Here is a 16654-nt window from a genome sequence, read left to right on the forward strand (position 1 = left end):
ACCCACCCATCTATCCATCTATCTATCCATCTATCTATCTATCTATCTACCCATCTACCCATCTACCCATCTATCCATCCATCCATCTACCTACCTACCTACCTATCCATCCATCCATCCATCCATCCATCCATCCATCCATCTATCCATCTACCTACCTACCTACCTATCCATCCATCCATCCATCCATCTACCTATCCATCTATCCATCCATCTACCTATCATCTATCCATCCATCCATCCATCCATCCATCTATCCATCTATCCATCTATCTATCTACAGTATCTATCCTAATGTCAGATCAGCCAGTGTGATGTTTTACCTTTCCGAGAATCGACTGGCCAATCTTCTTCTGCAGCAGGGTGTTGATCCGCTCCACCTCAGTGGCCACACAGGAGGATCGGTGGACGTGAGCACGAGACGAATGGAAGAAGCTCCAATTCTCCTCCGTCATCTGAGTGGAAAAAAGACAGTGGAGATATACAGGAAGGAGAAGGAATGATGGAGGGAGATTGTCACCACCTGCTCTTCACCACAACAATCAGAAAACAAATCATACGATGCAGGTTAATCAAGTGCATGTTGACAAATCACACTGTCGGGGGTGTACCGCTCCAGAAGAGTCCGCTATCAGTTAAAGTGATAAATGGTGCAGATTGATTAGCCTTTGGCTCAGAGCTGGAGGAGCACATCCCATATGGAAAAATCACGTCAAGCATGTAAACAGCAGCACACACACAGATGTATCATTATTAGCAAGATGGCGGCGTTGGTGAATCAGAGGTAGATGGTGTTTCAGTTCCAAATGTCGTTTTTTATTTGTTTGTAGTTTGCCTTTTCCGACTGTTTTCTGTCCCTCTGAAATTAAAAGAGTAGTGGACGTGGGAACAGTGGCAGCTTGTGTAATCAAATTAACCTTAGAATCATGCTTGCTGAAGCTTTATAGCAGCAGACAGCAGGGAAACAGCTGGCTTTATGAGCCGCCATGCAAGTAATCACCCCGTCGTTGTCAGCTTTGATACAATCTAAGTTTGCAGAGACTCTTGGAGGAGCTACCATCTTCCTCTAATGAGGGAACACAGAGAGTAGGAGGAGCTGAATTAGAGGAAATGTGAGGAACAACTATTGTTATCCAGTGATGAGAAGACAGGGGATAGACAAAGTGAGGAAGGGCAAGGACGAGGAGTGATGATGTTGATGATGATTACAACGTTCACACACTGTTGTCTCTATGTTTGTTTACCCGTCTGACACTGTCCTCATCCGACTCAGAGTAATTTCTTTGGTTGCGGTGATGGGCCTACGTGATGATACAACATGCATTCATAAGACAGTCAGGGTGAATGTGGAGAGCAGGAAATGTTAACAGACTAACAGCTACTGACAGGACTGAAGGACAGAGGAGAGGGAACTACAGTCACAAGAGAAGTCCAACATGTCAGGGTTTAATAATCATTACAAAAAAACATGTTTGTTTAATGCCTGGTTCACGCTACACAACGTTTTTGTCTGATCTGACAGTCACTATGTCAGATTAGGCGATGGTGGAGTCATAAAATCGTGCCGTGACTTGGTTGACAGACATGACAAACTACACGCTGGTCATCTTTCACGACGTGTGATGTCATTGGGTTATTCTTGTCCTATTTTTATTATCATTACTATTATTTCAGTCACTGTGTCTGTTCATGTCCCAGCCGAAATGTTGTTGTAGTAACATAAAAAGTGCCACCAGATGGCAGGAGCTAGATTTGAAGTACCGTACGCAGACCACGCAAGTCACTGAATCCTCCACAAGTTCCTACAAATGTTTAACAATAAAAAGGAAGGAATTCTCGCTAACAACTAACAATTAAGCTTACCAATAGGTTAAAATGTTGGCGAGTTAGCCTGCTAAGTAGGTAGGCTATGCTAACAAGTACGCTTGCCAATAGGCTAAAATGTTGGCGAATTAGCCTGCTAAGTAAGTAGGCTATGCTAACAAGTAAGCTTGCCAATAGGCTAAAATGTTGGCGAATTAGCCTGCTAAGTAAGTAGGCTATGCTAACAAGTACGCTTGCCAATAGGCTAAAATTTTGTTAATAAACATTAAGAGTAAGGATAATGTTGTGCATAGCCCACCTACTTGGCAAGCTAACTCGCTAACATTTTAGCCTATTAGCAAGCTTACTTGCTAGCATAGCCTACCTACTTAGCAAGTTACTCGCTAACGTTTTAAGAATATAATTCTCTCAATCGAATTTATAAGTAGCTTTTGATTTTAAACGGATACAGGAAGTGTTGAGCTTGAATTGACGGTGCAACGCATTAACATTATGAAAAGTAAAAATACAAAAATACAGAGGGAATAATAAATATCATCCCGTTTCTAATGTAGTCTGTTTCAAATTAAGCTGGTAGCCTCTGCAGTTGTGGTGAGTAAAAGCTCCGCCACTATTTTTTAATTTTATTACTTTATAACGTCCATTATGAAGAAACAACATTCTTTGCTAGCTTGATGCTAATGGCAGTACTCAGTAGATTGCTAAAGTGCCTCTGTTGTTTCACCCCATCATTTTTAACATCCATGGAGGAAATATCAAAAAGATTGTGGTGTTGTTGCCGTACAGTTTTCCACGGCAGCAGATCGCTCAGTGTTCCTATTGGTCAAAGTGATGGCTGTGACGGGAGAAGTCGTAAATGACAAAAACAAAAATCAAACATGCTAGACTTTCTGTTGGAATGTCCTGAGGCATCCCAGATTTGGCGTCCGTTGTCGTCAACCATGACACACTACACGAGATGAAACGATGGATTACCGTGTACAACACTCAACAGGATCCGAGCCGACACTGTACGTCGCTGCGTTGGACTATAATCAGGCTGATATCGTGTAGTGTGAACCCGGCATAGGATAAAATACCAGAATATACTGATAAATGTGTCTTAAAAATGTTTTAAAAAAACACCTCAGCTAAAAAATTTATTTCTTCTTGTAAATCTAATGTGGACACAATTACATTATTCAGACAAGCTATAGCATATCTTAAATATCTTATCTTACACTTGGTATGGAGGACAAAAGAGGACTTAAGTATAAAAAGTAAAAATAAATACTGAACAGGAATAAATATATAAGTGCGGAAATAAATAATTAAAATAAAATAAGTAAATTCTTAAATATAATTAATTAATATTACTATAAATAGTAAATAAATTAATTAATTAATTAATAAATAAATAAAAGTCAATGGTTAAACAGGACTTGAACAAAAAAATATCTCAAATTTATTTTTACATTTCTGTTCACTTTCTTCATTTATTTATTTCTGTTTTAAGTTTTACATTTATTTCGGGATACTTTGCCGATTTTCAACCAGGTCTGTGTCACTGCGGTGTAGGGAGCGTGTGCAGATGGACGCTGCTGAGGCGGCCCTCGAGCAAATAATCCACCAGATGACAACAAATGCATCGTTTCACGTCACGGAGGACATGTTATAGCAGATTTTGGCTAGCTGATGGGCGGGGAGCTCCGGGAGCTGGCGGCAAGAGGGGCACCTTAACACTGTCCATCTGCACTCAATCCCCACACGGCAGTGACACAGACCTGGTTAAAAATTGGCAAACCATCCCTTTAAGTCAATTTTCGCCCTCCATAACTTGGTAAATGTCAGACATACACAAATACATTTCTGGCATGGTTTATCTCAAGGGTTATCAACTCATTTTTAAAATCCTGGACATCGTTTTCTGGCCAAAATTAAATCCAAACAAAAGTCAGATGGAAATCCTTACCCCGTCTACGTGGTCACTTGGGTCGCCTTCACTCCTCCTCTCGCTGGGGTAGCCACTGTCCCCACCGCTGTCAGGTTCCTATAGACAGACATAAATGAAATAAATCAGCAAAGTGACTCGTGGCAGATTCTGATGCTCAAAGTTCAAACATGTTTCCTTGAGCTGAGGAGCATCTCAACAATCAAGACCTTCCTGTCTCACGCTGATACTGAGGAGGTCATATTTATTATTGCAGTTCATTGTATTCAGGGTTTAAGCCAAATAAAACACCATCAGCTGGTTCAAACTGCAGCTGCTCAGCTTTTAAGAAATTCAAAGAGACAAGACTTATAAAACAATTTGAAAAACGTCTTTCATTAATGTGATCCAATATTATATTTCCAGTGCTAGTGTCTCTATTTTATGGTTTTTATCCTGTTTCATCGTGGCAATTCATGACACCTGCCACAGAGGTTGTGGTTTTGTTTGCTGTTTGTTCCATCTGATCTGTCGACAATATGAAATACATGCATTTTGTATTTTAAAGATAAAAAACGTAATATAAAAAGACAAAAAAACAAACAGATTTGGGACATGATATTAGCAAACATGGAGCTCCTGGGACTCAACATGGACCTGAGGTGTGCTGACTTAACTGCAACAATCTGGTCATGGGAGAATATTTGGCTAAATGTGACACAGCGTCACTTTTCTGTGCTGCTGTAAATCGCATACACAGATTTCTTTGCTCACCTTGTGTTCACCTGTGTTGTGGTTGTTGAGTCTCTCATGTTCGTACATCCCAGTGAAAGATGAGCCTGTAAAATGCAGAAATTATACACAACTATTGACAATGCGGACACCACGATTCACTACGTTCAAATATACTGTTATGAACGTGCAGCATGTAATAATAATGTTCATGGATGTACCCATGGAGGACTTTCCCACAGATCCAGATAAAGCTAGCGGGGAGCAGGGCATTGTGAGTGGGGAGCAGGGGATAGAGTCCGAGTCACTCGTGTTCTCGTCCACAGAGGACGTCTCAGACAGGCGGGATAACAGTGGAGGTGTCCGGCCCCATGACATAGTGCGAACGCGAGGAGAGCAGGCCTCCTCGCAGCCCCTCAGCACTGTCTTGGCTGACTTCTGAAATAAAAAGAGATCAATCTATGTTGAGGAAACAGCAACAAAACAACCAGAAATACTAAAGATAAAGTCAGCGCATCCTTCTCATGTTAATCCTGCTACTGAGTGAGAAAAAGAGTACTCACAGGAGAAAAGGAAAGGTACCAGCTCTAAGAAACTATGGCATGACTGCAATTCTATCAGTAAGATTTATTTTATGTTAAAATCATAATACAGCATGCTCTTTATCCTTTACACTTTTAGGCTGCGTATTCAGTTGTTTTAAAAAAAAACAAATGATCTTACAGGAAATAAGATCCCAAAGCCAGGGGACTATGGAGGACAAAAAAAACCCCTTAAGTATCAATAAATGAATAAATAAATGTATAAATAAATACCTCTCCTTTAAATAAATAACTAATGAATAAATGTATAAATAAATAAATACAGGAATATATAAACAGATAAATACAGAAATAAATACAAAAAATGCTGAAATATATATGAAAATAAATAAATAAATAAATGTATAAACTGTTGATAATTAAACAGAACAAAAATGAATAAATATCTTACATTTACTATACATATTTGTTCAGCTACATTTATTTATTTCTGTATTTACTTCAGCATTTATTTATTCCTGTATTTTGTTATAGATTTATTTATTACATATCTATTTATTCCTGTATTTTGTTATAGATTTTTTTACTACATATTTATTTATTTGTTTATTCCTGTAATTTGTTATAAATGTATTTATTTATTGTCATATTAATTTATTCCTGTATTTTGTTATAGATTTAATTTCTTTTCATATTTATTTATTCCAGTATTTTGCTACAGATTTATTTATATATTAAATATTTGTTTATTTATTAATTTATTTCTGTAGTTTGTTATAGATTTATTTATATAGCTATTCATTTATTTATGTATTCCTGTATTTTGTTTTAGATTTATTTATTACATATTTATTTATGTATTTATTTATATTTATTGATGCTTACGTTATTTTTGTCCTCCATATGACACAGCAGCCACATTAATGCCTAAATATGGCAACTGTGAACAACATGAAATGCAATAAATCTTAGGGGATTCTCAGGGACATTTTTTTCTTTTATTTTTTTATTATTAATATAATAATTTTGTGAACTGTTTTTACCCTGACCCACAGCTGATTTCTGGCCCTGGCTGACACTGTATTTATTATTAATAAAATGTCAAAATTACAAGAAGTTTGTTGGTGCAATCCAGCTGGGACCTCTCCGCAGGGGAAAGGTCAAAAGGTGTCAAGCCCATACTCTTGCAGATCTTGTTACACAGGTGGGAGTGGAAGAACAGTGCCATGCCTCGCACACCTGGAACACAGGCATGATCAAGATGGAGCCTCCTAAATAACTTCTAACCATCGAGAAGCAGTTTGTCAGTATCAAAAGAGAACTGTACCGAGATTTCCATCTCCAAAGTCAGTCCCCTGCTCTGTGTGGATCTGAGGGTCAGTGTAGAGATCTCCCACTCCTTGGATGTCCACCACGATCAGCTGGTGGCCCGAACGCTCAAACGTAAAGTGACTAAAGGCCTGGTGGATACAAAATAAATTATATCTATGAAGTGATTATTATCTTTATCACGTATTAACAACAAAAGGTGATGTTGCTTCACCTGCGGAGTGAGTCGGATGTTGCTGTCCTTCACAAAGCCAGAGTTGGAGTTGTATTTGATGTATTTGCCCTCGATGTAATGTTCCAGGTGGAAGAGAGGTTTACCTGGTCGTTCTGTCATCTCTATCACACACATCTGCATGATGTCCACCTGAGGATCAGAGAGAGGTAAACAACACACACACGAAGTACAGACCTGTCAGTGACTGTCTGTCCTGTGAACAGCACATCAGTGTACTGTAACTGTTCCTCCTGTACCTGTTTGGGAGGTCGGTGGCGGTTGTACTCCTCTCCCCAGAGCTTGGCTTCCATTTGCAGCCTGACGTCCTCAAAGTAAACACTTCTGTCCACCGTCTCCATGTAACGCTTGCTCACATAATTACTCGCTGACTTCCAGTTGCTGCTGTGCGAGAAATTGGACAACTTCTTCCTGGAGGGAAATCAGATGTTACAGCAGTCAGCAGCATTTCAGTTACATCTAAATATATTCACAGTAAACCCACAGCTAGGAAACTTCATACAGAACTGAAGCCATTTTTGATTATAGCATCAACTGGAACTGCTGTACGACAGCAACAACACACCACATTTCAGATGTAGAGATGTTCTTTTTTTAACTTGCAGGAGCACGGGGAATTGTTTTCATGCTCTGGTTTTTGTCAGAGTGGATTTTTTTTTACTTAGGGCTTCTGTTGAAGTTGAAGTGGGGGGGCTGATGGATGCCTCTCTTCTACATTTCCCACATAGCTGAGGATTACACATGAACAATCAGACTATTATCCCTTTCTCTTTCATTCTGCAACCTCATGCAGAAGCCGAAACACAGCGCAGCAGTCAAACACCATACGCTTAAATTCAATTTTACCCCAAACAGTAAACATCCAGGGAATCAAATGGGTTAAAAACTCGGTGGCATCACAGAAGACTCCACAGAGGTGGTTCAGTGTGATACTCTCGTACCATCTTTGGGTCTGAAACTACTGGATTTGTCTGCAGCAATTCTCCAGAGTCGGAGAGAGACATGCGAGGAATGTGGACCTGCACCACTTATAGCCTACGAGAGGCGCACTCTGACTTGTTTACACTGATACTAGAACCCGAGGGCAATAACCGCTGGAAGAGAACTGATGAATGAGGAGAAATATTTCAACTTACGTTCTGAAGCACTCCCTCATGGCCCCTTTCCCAAACGGCTGTGGGAAATAATTAAGACGAGACATTAGAAACATTCTTTAAAATACTGGCAGAACAATAAATAATTTAGAGAGCAGTAATACCTGGGCACCCATCTTGATGTAGATCTGGTCTTCAGCCCAGTCTCCTGTGATGGCATTGTACCTGCGAAGAGGGAAAGTGAATTCCTGTAAAACTTCAATTAGTAGCCCGGGCTTGGACACATAATTTTAGGTAGCCAACCACCCAGTTTTATACAACCGAAAAACACCCTACTCTGCTGTGATTGGCTGGTACTCCTTTTTTAAACACTGTTTTTATTGAACATCTTTAGCTTTGCCGGCAGATTACCCCTCCGTTTTGGGGTAGAGTTGCTACCTCAAGCGAAGGTGTTCAAGTATCTCGGGGTCTTGTTCAAGAGTGAGGGTAGAATGCAGTGTGAGATGGATCGACGGTTTGGCACCGCTGACTTAATAAATCAGACTTCTACAGAGTGAAACATGACGCAGAATTTAGTAGCAGACTTTTTTGGGAACCTCAGAATTGCACCTCTGCTTTTTGCAGATGATGTGGTTCTGTTGGCTTCATCACACCGTGACCTCCAGCATGTACTCAGGTGGTGTGCAGCTGAGTGTGAAGAGGTTGGGATCAAAGTCAGCACCTCCAAGTCTGAGGCCATGGTTCTCTGCTGGAAACCAGTGGATTGCCCCCTTTAGGTTGGGAGTAAGTTACTGCCCCAAGCGAAGGAGTTCAACTATCTCAAAGTCTTGTTCACGAGTGAGGGTAGAATGGAGCATGAGATGGATCTCATATCGCCCAGCCCTAATTGGTTGTACAAGATAAAGAAATCAGCAGATGTACGCTAGAGCTCTGGGAAAATTGGAAAATGATGACGGCAATTTCTCATTGTTTTTATGACTTTTTATAGACATGAAGACAAAATTTAAAAAAAGAGAAAATATCTTTAGTTGCAGCTCAATATCCATCAAAATTTCGAAGCCGCAGCTCTTTAAAACAGCGTCTCGTTTCAAGCAGAAATCACCCACACTGGATGGTCTACAACACTGAGCTGGTGGCCTGGACTCTTTCTTCTCTTTTGAGTCGACTTCAGCGACTAACGGAGCGCAGAAACCCTCCAGTCTCGATCACTTTGGCCAAGTTACTCTTTGCCCTCTGCGAGAGAGTTCATCTGTCAAAGCTCATTGTCACTTCTTATCATGGAGGCACTAAAGCATGTCACTTCCTCCCTATGGAGAAAAACAATGACAGAGAAATGACAAGAGAAGCTGTGTGTCCTCTTTCCAAAGACAACCCATTATGCCTGCACCCATTTCTTTGTGGATTAAAGGAATTGTAATCAGGGAAAAGCTCACACAGTAAACACAGCGATATGAATGTATGTGCACACGCTGTATGTCTGGGTCAGTGTGTCTGTTCGGCTGGGCGGGGCGGGTTTCCCTGAGTTAATGAATACTGCATGAACCGTACGTGCAGCTCCAAGTCTTCACAGCTGAAATCTGAAACACCTTTAAACTAGAAACTCAGCATTAACCGTTCCTCCACTACTCAAACAAGAGCACCACTCTGCTCCCCATCCAAAATCTCCTCTGCCAACACATCGCTTCGGCCTGAGAACACCGTGTACCGTCATTCCTACTAGTTCAGGCTACAGGGGGCCTTAAGAGAGGGAAGGAGGAATAAGGTTACACGCGGGTAAAATTAGCACATGAAAGGAGAACACGAGGGCGAATCCCAGCTCCTGACAACCCCTCCTCTCTCTAGGGCCAAGTCCAGTCCTGTACAGATTGTTGCGTAACAGGCCTAGCACACACACACACACACACACACACACACACAGGCAAAGGAATTCATTGTCCTGCTGCTTTTCTGCCCACACCCCCATCAACTATGTGTGGCTGCCTTTATATAACGCTGCCCACGTATGAGAGCTCTGCGGGAGGTGTGTGCGCTTCTGTAGCCAGCTGCCATGTTGGTTTTTAATATCTGGGCGCACACTCAACCGCCCCTCCTGTGTTATGAGATTAAAAAAAAATACTGGGTGGGCAAAGGGGCGTCAATGTTCCCAGTGAAAGGGGAGTGATGTTTGTCAACAGTTAAGATTAGCACCACTGACCCAGATATGAGCCGCCTGTGAAACCCGCTGCCATGTCAATGAAAGTTCAAGACCACTGCAGGCTGATATCAGTGTGGGAATGTTTCAGAGCGAGTACTAATATATATCTTATATTTATGCTTTATTGACAGTCTTATCAATATTTTTAGGTTAAAAAGGGGTCAGATGACTGTGTAAGTGTAGTAGTGAGTGAAACCCCAGAGATGTATCACCCAGCTCTGCAGTCTCTCTGCAGAGTGTAGAGCTTTTAGCATCTTTCAGCTGATTGTTTTGGTTTCCCAGCCCAAAACGTAATCTATATCAAGCATGCTGGCCCAATCGATGGCATGGCTTACTGGGACGCTTACAGGTCCAGTGTGTAGGATTTAGGAGGATATATTGGCCGAAATGGAAATGTAATATGATAAGGATGTTTTCTGTGTATAATCACCTGAAAATAAGAATCGTCTGGTTTTCGTTACCTGAAGGTGCTTTCACACCTGCCCAGTTTGGTTCGGTTCAATCAAACTCAAGTTTGTTTGCCCTCTAAGTGCGGTCTGTTTGGGCAGGTGTGAACACAGCGATCGCACTCAGGTGTGCACCAAAACAACTGGACCAAGACCTTCTTGAAGAGGTGGTCTCGGTCCAGTTACAAACCAATGTGTTGCGACCTGGATCTGAAGCAACTGCAGTCACATGACACATTGTTTGGGTTAAACATGAGCATGTTACAGTCCTGGAGGATTATTAATGTGCACCTCCTCCTGTACTGCCTTAATATGCACATTCAGCACATCCAATGCATCAAAACATTGTTTTCTAGTTGGAGCCGCGCCTCGTTTTCAAACTGTATGGTTTGACTAAAATGAACAATGACAGCAATATAGTCCACGATGAGCAGCGCTAAAATCAACCTGCGTAGTTGTCCCTCCATTGTGACATTAGAAAGTGTCACATTTATCTTGCAAGTGTACTCTTCTTCAACGTTTGCTTTACTTCCTGGATTTTTCCCACATGGAGATTCTGACCAATCAAGAGCAGCTTTCCTGCGCAAGGCATTTGATCTGGTCCGCTTGTAAATGCTGCCGTGAGAACACGAACCAACTCTAGGCAATTATACAACTTTGTAACAACATTCGTACCTGATTCAGACCAAAGCAAGACAACTCTAGGTCTGAAAGCACCCTAAGAATGAGCCATTTATATCCTGGAGCTGGTCCTTGTCCATGCAGACCGCCATGTTTCTACAATAGTCCAGAACAGACAAACCAAACACTGGCTCTAGATAGGGACATTGGTGTGTTCATGTCAGTCTACGTAGTTAGATGAGAGCGTCGGAAAAACACTGATTTTTTAACATGAAACTGCTTTATTCAGTGTTTTTACCAGTTTGCATCACCAGGTGTGTTTGTTTTGGAGAGGAAGAGACCTCTGTGGATAATTTGGCTCCCGTTAAAATCTCCTGAACAATGAACACTGAAGGAATTATAACCGGGAGAAGTTTTAGCTGGTTGCAATCTGCAATCCTCACCACTAGATGCCACTAAATCACTCTTCATTCACAGCCAAACCAAGTCATTCGTACCTGTAACGAATGCAGGGTTCAGTCTCGATGTCCTCCAGATGAAACTGTGCCCACGGGTCGGGCATGGCTTTGGCCTTTTCGATGGCATGTTTCCATGTCTCCTGTCACAATGAACAAACACAGCTCATTAGCCGGCAGATTTGACTTTATGCAAATAGAAAGGAAAAGCCTTTTTCCACAGAGGCGAGCGTAGAAGAAAGAGAGGAGGCTGTCCAGTGCAACAAACCTGACATTCAATTTGTACGACAAAGCCATTCCAAGATTTTTTGTGCTCTCTGCACAGCCCTTTCTCCCTCTAAGTGCCTGTATTGTTCTCACTAATTGAGCAAATTAAATTTCACAGTTTCTGCACAGAACAGCTTCCCCTCATTCTTCAGAGGGTTTGGAGTTAATCAGCTCACGGATAGGCAAGTCTACAATCAACAAAACTCAGAGGCACGCCAAAGTAAACTGGGATCACATGTCTTGAGTTTGTAAAAACATGCAGGAAAGAAAAGTTAAGGAAGAAGGGAAAACACAAAAAGCTTCAGCACATACAAGGAAATAAAAAGCACACAATCATTGAAGTGACGTGGAAATCTCACTTAAAATAACCAATAAATGCAGAGGTTTCAGGTCTCGCGATAAATCTGTTATGATCATGATTGCAAAAAAGCTGGGACGCTGTGTAAAACATAAAAACAGAATTTAAATCTGCAGCAACTGTGTGATGTCATCATGTCAATATGGACCAACATCTCTGAGGAATGTTTCCAGCACCTTGTTGAATCTATGACAGCAATAATTAAAAAGGCGGTCCAACCTGGTACTAGCAAGGTGTACCTAATAAAGTGGCCAGTGAGTGTATCTTGTTTTGTACTGTATTCAAATGATATATGTCAAACGGATTTGCAAATCATAGAGTTCTATTTTTATTTACAGTTTACACAGTGTCCTAACTTTTTTTGGAACAGGGTTTTATCTGGGGGTCGACCAGGGTCTCTTATTCCACAATAACTTTCCATAACTAAAGAGATCACCATGTGATGTTTCACGGCCATCTGCAGCTGCGCCATCTTTAAAAAAAATAACTTTCTCCGAAGGCCCCATCAATCAAATGTCACTGGTAATCCAACCCTGCACCAGTAACCCTAACCAAAAGGCAGGGCTCCACAGCAGCACGTCTCCCTCGTCCACCGCTGCTCTCTGTGCTGCAGGCCTTCTAGACATGTTCATATTGAGAGCAAAGGATTTACATTAAGGGAAGCATGAACGTTGTGGTTTTAAGTGACAGTGTCGTGTCTGCTTGTGACGGATAGCGGACGACACACCCCATGACAGACTGCGTCCACCTGCACAAGTGTCCAACTCGGTCACAAGACTTTGGGATCAAATGTCGCAGCCTGGAACGGCACGGCCAAGCTCAGAGTTCCATCTACAACGTCTTTGTAGGATTTGTGTCATTTTCTAAAACAAATTTTTGCAGCAGCAGCAGTTTCCATAATAAAAAATAGCTTCCTGAAACCAAAAGTCGAAAGAATTTGCACATGTCCTCCGGGAATATATGCAAACTTCTCAGTGTTGTTTTGTGACATACCAGTACAACATTTCTAGTGTGAATTGAAATAAAGTGCAGGAATACAGAGTGAAGGAGGGAGAGTGCATTGATCGGGAAACATCAGTCACAAAGGGAGGCGGAGGAAATGAGAGTGAGTGGAAAGTATGTTGCTACAAAAGTAAAAAAAACAAGGAAAGGAAAAGGACAGTAAATTACAGAGCGAGTGGGGAGAAGGGAGGCGGTCAGAGAAGATATAATTTGATCTGAACATACCCGTGCGCTCTCAGACAAAACCTTGTATGATCGAGGCTGTGCCACAGTTTCTGTTTCGCTCTATGTAGAAAGGTAAAGAAAGTGGACGGCTTTTCATCAGCAAACAAAGAACAAAATATCTGACATTTACAAAAGCATCAAATACGTGACAACAACACCACACACACACTAAAATGCCCATTCATCCCAGCAGTTGGCTGGTGCACAGCAGCTCTGACGACACTGAATCCAGCCCTTGTGTGGCTCGGCTCACTGCTGATGCAAAGAGTCTGAGCAGCGAGGGACGTGTTTACATGCAGCGTGATCACATGTGGTGAACGCCACTCTCTGGTACTTCCTGTTCTCTAGAGAGAGTACTTTAGAGGTGGCTGCTCCAGTAAACACACACACACACACATATAGTACGTGTGTGCAGGCACGCACAGGCAGGCATCCATATAAGGCAAAGAGCTGTTCTCATGGGCGATTGCAGAACTGTTTATGATGGTGCGTGGTCACAACACTAAATGCAAACCAGCACTTGATTGCATTATACGCTGATGCTTTCCCCCTCCACTGTCCATTTGGCATCACGTTGCCAGGGCCGCGGCTCACCTTGAACAAAAAGTTGGTCTTGGGAAGTGAGTTCGACAGCTGCCGCTCATGAGCCAGATTCTTCAGGTAGTGACAGATTTCTTTGAAGGAGTCGTCCAGGATGGGGCAGATGACGTGGTCCTCGTCCTCGTCCTCGTCGGTGGCGTTGGCATCGCTGAGGGAGGAGGCCCGCTGGTTGAAGGCGCTGCGTTGGACAGGGGGCCTCTTGGCGCTGCTCTCCTCCTCCATGCTGAACATCAGGTCGTCCTCCATGGTGTCTGCTGTTGGCATGAGAGGGGTCAGGAGTGTGAGCGGGCAGAGGGTGCAAAGTGGAGCCACACAGAGAGAGAGAGAGAGAGAGAGTTTGGAGTTAATCTGAGGCAGCCATGTTAGTAGGTGTTTACAACAAGCCATCATGGCTGCACCACTCTGAGTCTAGTGCCATGTGTCAGGATGTTATGCTATCTCAGATGTGGCTGCACCATGACATCTCCAACACGTTTACAACTGAAGTCAATCAGAATATATTTATTTTCACATTTTATTGCTTAAAAATTTACTGAGCAACACATGGTGAGCATGAGCATGCAAAAGCAATAAACATTTATGTCATCGGTGAGAGCAATGTGTGCCACTGTAAGGAAATGTTGTGCAAGTTGACAAAGTAGCAGCTGGCTGGTGGACAGAACACACACCCAGGGTAGATAAAGTTCCTGCACTGCTGCTGAAAAATGAGCTCCCATAGACATCATGCAGCAGGCAGCAACCTTGAACATCATGTTACAGCATGCTGCAATCTCATTCCCCCACAGCTTTAACTTGAATTTAATCTATTGTGACCTGCTGTTGGATGCAGGTGTTAAATAAACATCCTACTTTATGATCGAAGGCACAAACACACCTTTAATGACTCGAACTTGACAGCCTGTAGGTAGCCAGGTCCTCTCGGGTCTCACAGCTACAGTTAAAGGTGAACACAGAGCGGCTGCAGCAGCTTAAACCTCCTTCAGCTTCAGACTGAGTCGGTCCTGGTTCTCCAATGTGTCCTGAAGGTCCGGGGACGTGCCTGGCAACAAGGCTGTGCTCTCGCTTCAGTCCTCCACGGCGACAGCAGCTCTTCGCACGTACAACACAGGCTCGGTCATCCGCGCCCCCGCGTCATGCTGTGTTCAGGGCTGTCGGAAATGTGTGGTACGAATGGGAGGAGCCTGTCGAGGTGAAGGAAGACTTCTATGGATATGTCTAAAGGTCAAGGGGGCAAACAAACAAACAAACAAACAAACAAACAGGTGGATACATAAATAAGGCTGAGCCCAACAGTTAATTCTGACTGTTTTTAACATTTTGATTTAAAAAATAAACAGAAAAAATACCATAAAACCTACGTTAAAAGCCTTAATCACATACTTCCATTAGTACACTACTGTGTAGTATACTATGTGCATGTACTTATTGGCGTAGTGCGCAAATTTCGACAGGGTAGTGTCTCAAACCAAACCTGGCCGTTGTGCACTTACCTTAAATGACGGCCGCAAATTAGCTAGTTAGCAAACTAGCATTAGCATTTGTGTTATCGTTCGCGGTACTAAATCATTACAGACTGCTAAATTAATCCAATAAACATACTGCTGGCTTATACCTGACAACAGTATAGTGGTGCTTAGTGCAAAAAACACATGTATAACTTAGATTCGTACAATGCAGCGACGTTCACGGCCGCACAGTCCATGGCCGCCATTTCCAGTTTGAAAAGTGGTCCTTCCCCTTCCGCTACGTAGTCAAGATGGCGACCATTGAGGGCGGGAAGTGTCCATAGTTCCACACTCAACTTCTTGACCGTTTTGAGTGCGCTGCATTTTTCCATACTTCTCAATGTGAACGCACTTATGCACTCAAAATATTAAATGTAGGTACAGATGTATGCAATTTGAGACACAGCACCTGTCTCAAATCACATACTTCCAACTTATTGGCGTAGTGCGCGAATTTCGACAGGGTAGTGTTGTCTCAAACCGAACACGGCCGTTGTGCACTTACCTCAAATGACGTCCGCAAATTAGCTAGTTAGCAAACTAGCATTAGCATTCGCGTTATCGTTTGCGATACCAAATCATTACAGACTGCTAAATTAACCCAATAAACATACTGCTGGCTTATACCCGACAACAGTACACCAGTTTGAAAAGTGGTCCCTCCCCTTCCGCTATGTAGCCAAGATGGCGACCACTGAGGGTGAGAAGTGTCCATAGTTCCACACTCAACTTCTTGACCGTTTTGAGTGCACCATCCGGGTACGGCACTTATGCGCTTAAATTATTAAGTGTAAGTACAGAAATACGCGATTTGAGACACAGCACCAGTCTCTTTTTCGGTGTAGCTGCACATTTTGACAAATAAAGGACTTTCTCAGTTAGAGGCCTGGTCTGGTTGCCGAGCAGTTCTTTTTTTTTTTTCTTTTTTTTTTTCGTATAAAAGTTATTTCGATATATCGTATAAATTGGGGTTGTTGGCTACCTCAAGTTATGTGTCCGTTCCTAGATTACCCTGTAAGTTATTTATATTCCTTCAAGGGCCGTACACATGGTGCATCTTTAACCAACTGGAAAACACGAGGTCGGGCGCTGGGTGCTACTCTTGTGCCTTTTCACAGGACTAACAGGTCTGACATGTAATCTGGAGCCATGAAGAGCCTTAAAAGTAATTAGTAAGATTTTAAAGTCAATCCTAAAAAAAACAGGGAGCCAATGTAGAGAGGGTAAAACTGCTGTGATGTGGTCGTGCTTCTTGGTTTTGGTTCCTTATTCCTTACTTGCTGTTGCCGTCAGTCTGACTGTGGCAGGGAAAAAGCTGA

At 42.4% G+C, this 16654-nt stretch overlaps 1 protein-coding gene across 5 annotated transcripts in view; it reads right to left on the bottom strand.

The window, feature by feature from the left end:
• Positions 1 to 14967, bottom strand: part of eef2k (eukaryotic elongation factor 2 kinase) — a 17978-nt gene extending 3011 nt beyond the window's left edge. The window contains exons 1-15 of one of the 5 annotated variants that reach the window (XM_050060094.1): positions 14705 to 14967; positions 13825 to 14084; positions 13231 to 13290; positions 11421 to 11521; positions 7827 to 7887; positions 7705 to 7742; positions 6808 to 6979; positions 6551 to 6700; positions 6335 to 6467; positions 6119 to 6246; positions 4687 to 4903; positions 4508 to 4572; positions 3776 to 3853; positions 1245 to 1301; positions 324 to 455 (exon numbers count right to left, since the gene is read on the bottom strand). In XM_050060094.1, the coding sequence (XP_049916051.1) occupies positions 324 to 455; positions 1245 to 1301; positions 3776 to 3853; positions 4508 to 4572; positions 4687 to 4903; positions 6119 to 6246; positions 6335 to 6467; positions 6551 to 6700; positions 6808 to 6979; positions 7705 to 7742; positions 7827 to 7887; positions 11421 to 11521; positions 13231 to 13290; positions 13825 to 14076 (1644 nt within the window). In that variant the 5' untranslated portion in view covers positions 14077 to 14084; positions 14705 to 14967. The remainder of the gene's footprint in view (positions 1 to 323; positions 456 to 1244; positions 1302 to 3775; positions 3854 to 4507; positions 4573 to 4686; positions 4904 to 6118; positions 6247 to 6334; positions 6468 to 6550; positions 6701 to 6807; positions 6980 to 7704; positions 7743 to 7826; positions 7888 to 11420; positions 11522 to 13230; positions 13291 to 13824; positions 14085 to 14704) is intronic. The other 4 variants (XM_050060095.1, XM_050060097.1, XM_050060098.1 and 1 more) reach the window with 4 other exon arrangements.
• Positions 14968 to 16654: the final 1687 nt, after the last annotated feature.

This window comes from Epinephelus moara, chromosome 13 (genome assembly GCF_006386435.1).
Source record: "Epinephelus moara isolate mb chromosome 13, YSFRI_EMoa_1.0, whole genome shotgun sequence".
NCBI lineage: Eukaryota > Metazoa > Chordata > Actinopteri > Perciformes > Serranidae > Epinephelus > Epinephelus moara.